General features: G+C 31.1%; 2 protein-coding genes across 2 annotated transcripts; one reads left to right on the top strand and one right to left on the bottom strand.

Moving 5' to 3' along the window:
- Positions 1-121: 121 nt before the first annotated feature.
- Positions 122-2,343, top strand: LOC126660328 (ubiquitin-like protein 5). The gene is made up of 2 exons (XM_050353766.2): positions 122-428; positions 2,152-2,343. The coding sequence occupies exon 1, from the start codon at positions 199-201 to the stop codon at positions 418-420; it is 222 nt and encodes a 73-aa protein (XP_050209723.1). The 5' UTR covers positions 122-198; the 3' UTR covers positions 421-428; positions 2,152-2,343.
- Positions 2,344-7,836: 5,493 nt separating this feature from the next.
- LOC126661426 (auxin response factor 18-like) lies at positions 7,837-10,774 on the bottom strand. Its single transcript, XM_050355281.1, has 4 exons — positions 10,578-10,774; positions 9,326-10,438; positions 8,124-9,022; positions 7,837-8,046 (listed from the first exon to the last, which is right to left on the bottom strand). Exons 2-4 carry the CDS (start codon positions 10,412-10,414, stop codon positions 7,977-7,979), a joined length of 2,058 nt encoding a protein of 685 aa, XP_050211238.1. The 5' UTR covers positions 10,415-10,438; positions 10,578-10,774; the 3' UTR covers positions 7,837-7,976.
- Between the last annotated feature and the right edge of the window lie 3,167 nt (positions 10,775-13,941).

Raw genomic sequence — 13,941 nt, 5'->3', positions numbered from 1 at the left:
CATGTATGGGCTCATTTGTATTAAATCGAAAAAGAAAAAGGATAGTATCTTTTAACGACGTCGTTTAGAGCCCAAAAACCCAAACTCGCTAGGATTTTACAAACAGACAAATAAATCTCCTCCTCATAAATAAATGTTAGGGTTAGGGTTTTAAAATTTTCCGATTCAAATTTCCAATCAAGAACAAAATCAACCGAGATGATCGAGGTAGTCTTAAACGACCGATTAGGTAAGAAGGTAAGAGTGAAGTGCAACGACGACGACACGATCGGCGACCTAAAGAAACTCGTCGCCGCGCAAACCGGAACTCGGGCTGAAAAGATCCGGATTCAGAAGTGGTACAATGTTTACAAGGATCATATTACACTCAGAGATTACGAGATTCATGACGGCATGGGCCTCGAGCTCTACTACAATTAATCAATCAAGTAATTTTTCTAATCTTTATTTTTTTTTAATATTCGGTGTTCTTTTCAATGTTTTGAATACTGGGGAATTAGTTGTTGTTCTGAATTAGGTTAATTGTCTTTGAATTTTCACTGATTTTTAATTAGGCCTGTGTGTTTTGTGGTTTAATTTTTACTCTTAATTACTGTTTTGTGGTTTAATTTAAAATTAGGGTTATATATTTAAGTATTGATGGGTGTGTTTGGAAGTTTAATAATTGATTAGAAATAGTGGAATCAGAATATGGTTAGTTAATTCTCACGTATTGTTTACTAGAATTCAGTTCTGTTATCAATTAGCAAATAATGATACTGGAAGTAAATTGAACTCTTGCACTTGATTTGTTCTAAACAAGGCCAACTTAACTGATTCATAGGTGCATGTTTGATGTTTGTTTTGTACTTTTTTATTCATTACTTGTACGTTAATCCACTTTACAGTAACTTTTTTTTTTGACCCAGGTTTTTTTTAACATTTGTATGCTGTGATAATTTGTTAGAAATTGAGAACTTCAACTACATTAGTTTCTTGTTCTACAACTCGCTAAACTTATAAAAAGGTTAACTATGCATTTTATATTAATCGGAGTCTGAGAAGTCTGAAAATTTGTGAAGTATAAAAATGTAAGAGTTCAATTCAGCTGGATACTTTTAGTCTTGGTTACTAGAATTCATTACTTTGATTCTTTTAAGGGAAAATTACATTTTGGAGGGATTTCTGAAGAATTATAACATAGCTTTGCATTTAATTTGTTCCAAACAAGCCAAGTTCTTCAGAGCTGCTTCTACAAAGGCATAATAATTGAGTAATTGGTAGAATTATTGAGCTGTAGCCTTGTACCTGCCCTTATAATGAAAATGGTCTATTTAGGCATTAAACAGTATTTAGGAGTTAACTGAAAGTAATGTCTAAAAGCAATGTTGCTTGATTGAATGAGATTTGCTGCAGTTTTTAGCACTCTTGGAGTTGAACCATTTAGTGACCCTTATGCATCTGTAAGGGTCAGATCGTAGCTGCAGTTTGATACTCTCTCCACCCTAAAAGAGGCTTTTTTTTTTAATTTGAGTGTCGCAATCTCCCAATTAATAGAATTACTTCTTTTTTGGGCTGTGCTCAAAAGTCAAAACAATCTTATTTATTTGGTTGTTACAACAAAAGTAATTTTTTTAAGAGAGATCATCAACTGAAACTTAATTGTTGACTATACTTTAATTATTTTTTGAGTTGCAATGACGGGTATTTTGGGGAAGATACTTCTTAATTCATGTTTATATGAAAAGAGTTTCCATGTTTTTGGGATAGAGTAGTAAGTTTCTATGTTGTGAAGCTAAGCTTGATGTTGTTGTACTAATTATTTTTTAGTACATGGGGTTTCACTTTAATCATTAATAGCATAAACTTAAATTGTTTTTTTGTTTTTGTTTTACTATTTCGTACCAAATTGGCAGAATCCTTTCATTCATATGAACTTGGGTGGTTAAAATTTCAAGTGACTTGTTCACTTTCATTTAAATGACTTGCTTACTTTGCTGCCTCATTTCATTCATGGAGCTTTAGTTGTGGGATCACTAAACTGATGTAATGGTTATATATGTATGTACATCTCAAGTGCTATAGTTTCGTCATTGTTTAATTTCATTGGTTATTACTTGTGAATTGAAGAAGGCATGGATTTATATTGTGGATTTTTTTTGGTTCATTCAGGTAATGCAGTTATATGGCATGGTATGATGAAGGAGAAGGCTGCATCACTATCCTAGTAATTTCCTACTGTTGGTTGTAAATTGATGTCTTGTTACGTTGCACATATACTTGACGACAAGATGTGTAGTTTGTTATGACGATAATTGCGTGGTTTTCTTGTGGTAATATATGATGAACGCCCTTTCAGTAAAATGCTTGATGTCAAATGAAACAATAAATGTGAATCTATATGTCAAGCAGTGTTCTTAATATATTTTACTAGTAGAGACTTTCAATTATTTGTTGGGCGTTATGAGTACCTCAATTTGTCGAAGTAAAGTGGATAAAAAGGTCGTCATCGGTTTTCGCAATTGTTGCATGTAGGCATAGTATTCTTTCCCCCTTCATACCTTTACTTTCATTTTTCCAAAACATTTCTTGCATTAAAACTTGGGGCATGTTTGGTTGTGCTGTTGTTATTGCTGTTTGGAGTTGGATGAAATTTAACTGTTAGACCATATATTTTTAATCATTTGATCATTTTGTTACATCTATCAAGTAAATATTATCTTAACATAGAAAATTATGTATGTATGAACTAGAAGAGCTGGATGAAAACTGGAGATTCCTAGTGCTGTTATACTATGTTCTATGTACATCTGTGTTACCACATAAATATTTTCATGCATAAGATGTACAGCATGATAAGAAAATTCGAGGTCGATCCGTCAGACCAAATATCGAAGTGGAAATTACATCCTTTATTGATGAAAATAATAATATTTATAAATTTAGTTGTCACGTTAGCTTAAAATGACCTAAAATGGTTGAATAATTTTACTTGGAATAAAAATAAAAATAATGGTACTAAAATGATACAAATTACAGTTCTGGTACTGCTTTAATACAAAGGTATAAAGAATTGGTATTATTATGGCTAATAATCCCGATTTTGCTCTCATTCCTCTTTCATATATAAATCATAAATAGGCTCGAGAGCCAGATTGTTGTTGTTTGTAAGTAGTAGTGTCTAACTAGACTACTCTTTTTATTTTTTTATAAGTGAGGAGGGAGAGTGCTTGTGTAAGAAATTGAACCCACAATCTAGCAGAACACCGTCTAACTCGTATACCATTTGAGTTTGGTTAGACTATAGTGCTTAAAGCAGTAGAGCTGCATCGTTTTACTTGCTCAATTTTATCCGAGTATAGAATCAACAATGAAGCTAGTTGTTTATACTTCGACTGATGCCTCGAATTGAACTGTTTATATTGGTTTACATATCAGTGAATCTCTGCACATACATTTTATCCTTTGTTGCTGGTGAATACTTATGGTTTTGTATAGTATTTAAATATGATGGATGAATCTGGAGCTCAAAATTACTCTACATTACACATAAAACATCTCTCTGTGCATGCTGAACATTTTATGAAGTTTTGTGACCTATTTTTCTAGGTTTAAGAATTGTTCATGTTAGAAATAGTTTGACTAGATTTTAAATTCTCATAGTTCAATGATTTGATACCTTTTAATTTTGCATATTTTGCATATCTTATTTATTCCAAATAGGTAAACTTGTTCATGGGCCAGGTTTGTCAAATTATACTAAATATTATTTAGGGACGATGATAGAAGTACCTAAAATTTTAAAAATATTTATAAAAATACATGTAAACTTTTTTTATTTACAAAAATACGACCGATTTAAAATTAATTACAAAAGTATCAAAAAAATAAAAATTAATTACAATAGTACGATTTGTATAGTGTCAGTATAATTATGATATGATTTTGGAATATTAAAACTATAAATCAGATAATTTAAAAATAATATTTGGTTTATTATTGATATAATTTCAGTATTTTTTCGGTATATCGATTATAAATTTTTATTTATATTTTCTAGTTGATAACATGTATATTTTTTTATATGTATTTTTTACTATAGTTGGTAATGAACTAGAGAATTTGTATATTGTTTGAATAATTTTAGTATATTGTTAGGCTAATATTTAGTATGTGATGTGGTATATTGTTAATGTAATAATAAAATTTCAGTATATTTTGATGTGTACACTCTTAGTATACTGTTGGTATAATTTTGGTATATTATTAATTTAATTTTTAGTAAACGATTTGATGTAACTTTGATAAATTTTTATTTAATATTAATAAAATCTAAGTATGTATAATGTTAGTATAACTTTGGTATAATATTGATATAATGTTGATATAATGTTAGTTTTTAGTATACTGACATTATATCCATAGTATACACCGTATGTTTGATATTATTTTTTATTTTTTTGTACTTTTATAAATATTATTAATATTTTTGTAAATAAAAAAAATCAACATGTAGTTTTGTAATTATTTTCATTTTTTTTGGTAAATAGTGTAATTTCCTCTATTATTTATTTCAGATTTTGTGTCAAATTGAGGAATGAAGTGACCTTTATCCAATAATTCTGGCAATGCCAGAATAGCACTGCCCTTCAGCCTTTCAGTACTACTCTTTCTTGTTTCAGTGAATATATTACTAATAGTAATTATTTTATCATTTTCAAAACAAACTTACTTTTGTTTACTATATTTTATAAAAACATTAAATGAAATTAACAAATAATATACATGTACTAAATTAACTTTTATAAAAAGTACTATGTTTGTTAATTATTCATAAAATACACCAAAAAAATTGATAAAAAGTAGAACACTAAAACTCGTCTTCTCAAACGAACTTCTCAAACTTCATTTGTATAAGACGTGGGCTCGTCTCAGACGAGTGTGAGAAGACGATTCCACTGGGCTCGTCTTCTCAGACGAACGATATTTCTGAGAAGAAGAGTCCGCAAGGGATTGTCTCAGACGACTGACATGGTGTGGGTAATAGACGGCGGCAAAAGGATTCTGGTTGACAGAAGATGGTTGATGGCGGCTGCGGGACTGTTGGAATTGACAATACGGTGGCTTTGGCAGTGGCGAAACCGTGGTAGTAGGGGAAGCTTTGTTTTTTTAATTTTTTTGGGGATATTTTAGACATTTTAGGATGTTTTGATATGTCAGGTGATGTGAATTGTATTTTTTTTTGAAATGCCATATAAGCTACTATTAATAGTGTTAGCTGAAAAATGGACGAAAGGACGGTAGTGATTTTCAAATCGAATTTAGGTGGTTTCTAGACCGAAAATGAAATTTAGGGATGGTGGCAATGGAATGCTCCAAAGTCGGAGATCTTGGGCGACTTTAAGTCGATTTTCAAATAAAAAATATCAAATCTGTTGATTATATATATATAAGGGAGCCTTTGCTCTTAATTTAACAATGAAATCATCACAAAAAATTCTTAAGAGAAAGAAAAGGGGAAAGAAAATTCTATTGAATCCCTTGATTATTTAAAGTAAGAAAAATAATTTAAAGATCCAATGTAGATAATGAAATAATTTAAGGTTTATGGGTGACAACTATGACAAATTATAAGTATTGTTTTCTATAAGAACCTTCTAGCTGTCCATCCTCCATAACCATATAATTTAATCCAACATTTAAATATTAGTACTATAGACGACCATCGATTTCTAAATTATATTTGTAGTTCTCATGCACGTGGAACCTTTTATTTTTCTTGCTACTCAACGTCTCCTTTTCTTGAAAATCCCAGGAAAAAAAAATACAGTAATCTTAAGCATTAATAATTAATTTTGCAAGTCAACACAATCCTTAGAACTAGTTTAAAATATACATAATAATGTGTATGCTCATAAATTGGTAGTGTGGCCTAGGGCTGGCATTGCATGACTTACGAATCTTTGTCTGCTTGATGTGTCATGTTTCTTTTTTAAATCAACATGATGATAATTATCAGGTGTAATGATTTAAAAAGAGCAAATCTTTTTTTCGGGTAAAGTCAATTCTAATCAAATCTTTTTTAGCACTAAATTTAGCCCGGTTTTAATGTGTACGACGTTTCAGTTTTAGTCAATCGATCATTTTTTTCAAAAAAATATCAGACATATTTGAATGTTTTCAATTTTATCTATCCATTTTTCATTTGAAAATTATCTATTAATATAAAAATAAATTACGAGATCATAACTGACTGGTCAAAAATAAATACGTATTGAAAACGGGCTAAAATTTATGGTTTGAAATGTTTGGTTAAAATTAACCTCAACCGAAAAGGTTTGGTTTTAAAACATTAAGCCTAATTTTGAACATATCAACGACACTTTGGTTATCAATAATCAGAATCTCGTCCAAAGCAATAAAATTTTGATCGATAAAAAATAAATCACTCTAATATCACAAAAATATATACCATAAAAATACACCAAAAATAAAAACAGATTCCCATAATAGAAAATATTTTTAGAAAAATATATGGGCGCGGATATTATTTATATCCGTGAATCAAAAGACTTTCGATATTTTGTACCTATTTTATTTAATTTTCAATTTTCAATAATCAATTGTTTTTTTGTATATATTTATTCTTTTAGTTCTGCTACTGTTTGTTTATATTGGAAATAAATAAATTAAAGAACCCATAAAAGCTTGCACCTTTGACTTGGAAAGCATTGATGAATAATCTTATTAAAATCTTATTGTTAATATAGAATGAAAATCCCAATGCATGCAATTCTTTTTGGCTCCACACTTGCGCCAGAAATATCGGTTCTATGGTTTGAGATTTGTAGCCTCCCATGCATTTAACAGCTCAAAGTTTTTTAATATAATCCTAACTTTGACAAAGGATCACTTTATTATGGTTTGTGATACACTGTTCTAATTATATTTTAATTTTTAATTTTTTTATATTTTTATTAGTTCTTACCAAACCCACGTACAAGTTAGATCGAAATTTGAGATAGAACAAGGTTTAATTAAAATAAAATAAAATATTATATTGCGAAAAATATACAATATAAACTAAATTTTCTTAAATTTGAAGTAGCTAGTGTATTTTTATAAAACAAATAAATAAATTTAATTATTTTAAAGGTGATTGTTCTTTTCAAAAAGAACCGAGGTAGGGCTGAGGCATAACCTGGCCCTACCCTAACTTCGTCACTGCCCGCATAATTGTCTACCTGTTCGGTTCAGGATTTGATTTTTCTTTTCTTTTTTTATTCCGCCGGTTAGTTTAGTTTTGAAATTTGGTCGGCCAATTAATTAAGTCTTGGGATTGTGAGTTCAATTTTGACCGACCAGACCAAATGATCACCTCTACTTGTGGATTATGTGAAAAATCTCGTTACTAATCAGATCCTCGGGAATATTTCTCTTATCTTTTTACAATTCTTGCAGATTAACTTCTGCTGATTTAGCTTGATGAAATTTTTTGTTTCCGCAAAAGCACGAAACATGTTTTCATAACATTTATACACAATCATAAAGACAACTATAGAACTGTTTTTTCTTTGTTACAACCAGAATTTGATTACAACTTTCGGATTGAAATAATATTTTTCTATTACATATGGGATCCAATGGAAAACCATAACCATGTTTTTAAGCAAATTTTGATCAAATTAGTTTCACATTGATGAAATCAATTGTCGATTTGCATTCAAACTCGAGACCTCAAAATCCTCCAAATCTTGGAGAAGACTTCAGCAACAAGTTAATGTTACACAATTGTTTTTTTTTTTTAAGTTATATTCAACATAAACAACGGCTAACTACTTTCACAACAAGCAGACATTCAAAACTTGATTTTGTCAATTCAAACTTTTGCAAAACATTCAAAATCCGATTAGCAGCGGTTCGATGGTGAAAGTTCTAATCTAAAACAAAACGAAAAGACTCATAAACTGTACAATTTAGTCAAACTTCCTCATTCTCTATCTCGCTAAACTTTCGCTACCGGAATCTGTAAGAACGGTTAGTCTCCGTGCTGTCTTCAAAAACTCACTGCCACGATAAGACAAGCAGTTTAGAATGCTTGATAAGAATAATCGGTTAAAAAGATTTGTGTACTAGAAAATTACCTAAATGGTTCCCCTCCGGTGCGTTTAGTGGCGCCTGTTGCGTCGAGGTAAAGAACATTGCTGAGCATATCTGAGCTCTCTATTTCAAACATCTTTGCTAATTTCCCATACAGTTCTTCGTATGAACCGAGGACTGATAAATCAAGGGTTCGACCAACGTCTTCTGATTCCATGAAGACCTTGCAATGACCCGTTTCTAAACCGAGATCATTTTTCCAATGATCCTTGTAAGAGGGAGACCCTTCATCAGAGGAATTTTCGAGTGTAGTAGTCTGATGACTTGCAGAAACAGAACCTTCGAAAATATTTGTTGTCCTCTCGAGATTCCCATCGGATGAACTATTTCCATTAGTGTCACCGGAACAACTCTGAGAACTCTGGGGGTCGGGGAAAATAAGCTGACCGAACAATAAGATGTGCGGCGCCTTATTTTCATTGCTTTCCTTCGGGCTCAACGAAGGATTACCCATCGTCAAAAAACAAGAGATATTCTCTCTGTTTTCAGTATCACTTTCGAAATTGAAATCAGAGATTCTAGAAGTTGGGGCAGCGTAATCAAGCTGCTGAAACCGAACTGGAAAAGGACCCGACTGCAGTTTGTTGATATGGAGATCTGCCGAAGATAGTCCAAATTGAGCATGCCTGGCTCCCTGTATGCCTGCAGGAACATTATCTGAGACACAGCATAAGGGACTGTTTGAACTGAGAGGGTTGCTAACAAATGATGGCATCGGAAGCTGGTCGATTAAGGAGAAGTCCGCGGGTGTTGGAATTCTCAACTTTTTTCTCGGAGGGGAGAAGGGCGACAAATGAATAGCTGGCATGTTTGATACCAACTCAACTAACCATGGGCTGACACGCTTTACATTCTGGAGCAAATCCGGCTCATCCCATGCCACCTGAAATTGTAATTTTTATCCGATAAGAAACTTTGGATGAAAGTTAAAATCTGAAAAATTAGTTGAAGCCTAAGATAGGACATTGTACTGTGATTATAGATACATTTTTGTGGTACAACAATGAATTCAAATGTCGAATCTATATCATAAGATGAACAAAATTCTCAGAGTCAAAATCAAGTGATATTTCATATAGGTGAACATACAACCTAGGAAAATACTTCAGATCTAATGATTGATGCAGATAACAATCGATGTATAAATTCAGAGTCGCTAAAATTGCTAAACTCGGATTTACAGTACCTGAAGAAGCCGCCATGGAGAATTAGGCCAGCGAATGGGATCAGCAACCTGAACAGAAGATATAGTTCCCATGAACCAGCTAATCCGGGATGAATCCTCAGTCTCGAAAGGCATTTTAAATCTCATCCCAGGACACCATCGAATCTGCATCGCAGCCCTCACAGCCGACGCCCTAACACAAAACTCCGGAGTGCTTGCTCTCGGATAGTAAACAACCTCAAACGGTTGACCATTGGCAGCGAGAATTGCAGCCTGAATAACAGACTCACCTTTCAGTTTGCTCTTATTATCGCCGTTATTATTCCTCATCATCAATTTATTCTCATCTTCCCTCAAAAACCCGGAAGCATAACCCCCAAAAGCATTCCACCCAGACGGGCACTCATTTCCATCACCGATCCCTCTCTTGGCCCGTCTAATCCCCACACAAAGATCCCCATTCTCAGCCCTCAAGAACACAATCGAATCCCCAGCAACAAGCTTCTTCTGATTCACAAAATTACTCCACCCGGTGGTCAACAAATGCCGCCGCGGAGTCCCTCTAAAAATATGCCTAAACTTCCAAGTCTCACCAAGAACATCCTTAGCAAGAATGGTCTGCACTGGAGGCTCAACGCTATAATCCAATTTCGGAAAGATAGCCTCCGCGCAATAACGAGGCACCGAGAATCCGCCCCCGTTATTCGCATCAGACTGAGTCAATGTCTTGGCAAAAGAAGTAGGCTTCTCTTGAGACTCACCTCCACTAAACAAACCCTCATCACACTCATCATCAGCAAACACAATCTCCCTATCACTCAAAGGAACCAATCTAATTCTAGCAAAAACCTCATCAGTTTCGGGATCTGCCAAGAACTTAACACCAGAAACCTTACAAGGAATCATACCAGAAATCTGAAAACTACTAAAATCAACATTTCCTTGAGCATGTTCAGCATGCCCTTGAGGAAAATAAAACACTTTAGCATTCAAAGATGGCATTTGAACCATTCCACCAGCACAAGCATGCCATAATTGAGAATCTAAACACTTCTCCACAACTCTTAAATTCTCTTTTTGAGATTTAAGAACTCCAAAATCTCTCATCATTCTATTACTATAAGTTATAACTACCTGAAAAACAAAAAATTTAAACCATAATTACTAAAAAAACACAATCTTTTTTAAGAGGGTATTCATTAAATCACAAGAAAATGAACTAAAAACATTAAAGACATGCAATTTTCATGTAAGAAATAAAAAAAGAAGTTACCTTTTATGAAGTATTATTGCATAGTAATGGTGTAAGAAAAATTCAGAATTGTAATTGTTTCTTATTTTGGTGGGAATTAAAGTTATAACAGAGCAACACAGAGACAAGATTTTGAAACTTTTTGTTGTTTTTGGGCAGAAAAAGAAAAAAGGCAAAGCAGAGTTATAGAGATGATAGAGTTTATGTGTGCAAGTGTGTCTGTGTTTTTAGTTTATAAGGAGAATGAGAGTTTTTAGTTATTTTTATTTTGGCTAAACTCGTTTCGAGGACCCTATATTTTACCACTATTATTCAAAAAGCTCATAATCCGAAAAACTTATCGTTAAATTTTAATATATCAAATGTTTATATAGCGAAAACATTATTTTTTTCAGTCTCTATATTCACTAGCACTTTTATTCGTCCAGTTCATACAAAAAGGTATAAAAATCGAATTTTGTAAGCATATAAATAAAAAAAATATTATTTAAAAAGTTCATGTTCCGGAAAATTTATCTTTACGGTCTTTATATTTGCTGGCGCTGTTGTTCATAGAGTCCATACAGAAGGATATGAAAATTAAAATTTAGCAAATATAAGGACCGGAAAGATAAATTTTTCGGAATAGACTTTTTGAATATAAAGGATAAAGTATAGGGATCTCGTAATGAATTTTGTTTTTATTTTTTATGAATATTTGTTTGGGATCACACAGACAAAAAAGAAATTCAGGTGAAATGATTAAATAATTAGTTTTGTAATTTGGAATTTGTTTGTTTCTTGTTTAGATCTCAACACATTCCTACAATATCTCCATGATGGTGTTTTAGTTTGGTTATGAGTCTTATGACTCTCGTTTTCTGTTGTGTCGGCGCGTGGACATTATAAATAGTCCAGCACAGTAATTTTAACTCAACCGGTAAATATTGCTCCGTACTTACTCAGAAATCAGCAGTCAAAAGTACTGTAGGGTTTATTTTTGGGAAAAAGTACTGTAGGTTAAATAGCTCAATTGGTAAAAGATTAAGGGAAAATTACAAAAATGACCTCAACTTTAAGAGATAATGCATTGAAGCCAATTAAATTTTTTATAACAAATTAGATTCTGGTTTTTTAATATGCTCTAAAAAGGACATATTTATAATACTACGAGAAAAGATTAAGCATTTGGTTTCCAAATTTATAATAAAAAATAAAACTGATTAAAATTAAATTATTTTAACAGTTTAATATATATTAATAAGATAATTATTTTACCTTTCCTTGGCTAGCAAACTTTTGATTCTCACATTGTTACTAAAAAATAGTAGTATTATTATGAATTTAGCTTTAAGCTATAGCTTCTCATTTAACTTTAAAAATAAATATTTTCACCTTGATTTTTATATTTTACATTTAAAGTTGTTGTAAGAAAAAAATAAGTCAAAGAGAACGAAATTATCAGAAGGAAAATAATAATTTTTAAAAATTCATAGAGAAAATAGTTTAAATTTAAACTTGTTAAAATAGTAGCAACTAATCTTCAAAAAAATAAAAAAAAATGGAAAAAATTGATCTTTGATCAATTTTTGAGCATATGTGAGTTACTGTGCTAATGTTTTTTTAATATATGCAATATCTTTGTCTAAAAAAAATAATACTCACATTGACTTAATTCGCCGATCAGACGATTTTTGATCGGTTTGGTTAATTTATAAGTTTGAGTTCGATTAGTTTGATTTTAATAAAAAAAGTTGTCAGTTTTTTATTATTTTGGTTTGGTTCAAGATTTAGATTATCCAAATTAGCTTAATCGATCAAATAAACTAAAAATTTGATTTTCTTTTTCTTTTTTTTTTATTTTTTTTATTTTTCTCGGTTTTAACAGAATTGACCAAATTGTCAACCTATTTGGTTTTTGTTCTTTTGATATTTAGTCGGTTTAATTTCGGTTAGAACTTTTTATTTTATCTGTTAGATTTTGAGCGGATTGCAAATTTTTGGTTCAGTTTTGACCCGACCAACCAAATTCTTACCCTAGAAACAGTTAAAAATTGTCTCGAAAGGTGAGGCACACGCGGTAAAGAGCAAGTGGAATAAACCTTAAAAATAAATTATGAAGGAAGCATCCAAATTATTAAACAATTAAAATCATTCAAAGAATACAGCAAACTAGATTTTGGCTTTAATTAGTCAAAGTTTCACAAGCTATTAAGCTCTGAAATCAAAGCAAACCCAAGAACTAACCCAAGTTAATATACTTTAACATTTTCCATGCGGTGTTAACCATGGTTAAAGAGTCTTTAACTTAATATAGAGATTAATTAAGCTTAATTAACCATAGTCATTAAACTTAATTAACCATAGTCATTAGTCAACACTAAAGACTCTAGTTGCTGTGTTCCTGATTTTTTTTTCCCTGAAGGCAATATTTGGTCATAGTAATAACAAGGAATGTTTATAAAAAAAAGTAACGATATATAATTCTTTTTTTAAATCTATCTTTCTTAACCCATGAGACGTAAAATTAAAAATTAATTTTTAAAATATATATTTTTGGAAGAAAATTGGATAAATTAAATACCATCATATAAAAAGGGTTATAGAATGATTAAAATGGTGGGTTATAAATTTTTTTTTATAAAAATAATTCAAAAATAAAAATATTTATTGAGTCTAATTTTAAAATTATAATTTAAAAATTATATTCCAAAGCATATCATACTTTTTACGTATGTAATTTGATTTCCAACCCCATATTTCGTTTTAGCATATATTTTTAGAAATAATTTTAAATGATTTCAAATAAATTCTAAGAACATATAATTTGCAACTATTTCTAAAAACAATTACTGAAAAGGTTTCCGACATTTTTTAATAAATACACTTTGTAACTATTTTTTAAAGACGGTTATAAATAGTTTTTCTTTTCAAAAAAAAATCTAACAATTTTAAATAGTTTATAAGAAAAAAATTAAACATCGTATTTTTATAAAATTAGAGATAATGACAAAAATATTAAAATAAGAGAGTAAAATATAAAATTTTAGAACCAAGATTTTATTACAAAAATAGTTAGAAATAAAACTATATTTTTTTTAAAAAAATCTACTTACAATTGTTAAAGAGGTAAAAAAGCAAATACTACTTGATGGAGTCTGCCTTCTGAACCGGTGAGTGAACCTGCAAAACAGGGTAGAAGCTAACCGGACGGTGGTTGTCCGATTAACTCTCCGATGCTAAAGTCAGTCTAGAGCTTTGAGCAGCGTTTTGAGTATATGAATGTAATTGTGATTCTAGGCATATCTCGTGCTCTTTTTATAGTAGTCGAATATACCTAGCAGAGTTGTATTAGGCAGGTGAATCCTACTTTGTAGGGATTCGGCCGTATCGTAGAGATTCTCCT

The sequence above is a fragment of the Mercurialis annua genome, linkage group LG8 (assembly GCF_937616625.2).
Source record: "Mercurialis annua linkage group LG8, ddMerAnnu1.2, whole genome shotgun sequence".
Taxonomy (NCBI): domain Eukaryota; kingdom Viridiplantae; phylum Streptophyta; class Magnoliopsida; order Malpighiales; family Euphorbiaceae; genus Mercurialis; species Mercurialis annua.
The sequence above is the reverse complement of the archived record's forward strand: the minus strand, read 5'-3'. Positions and strand labels throughout refer to the sequence as shown.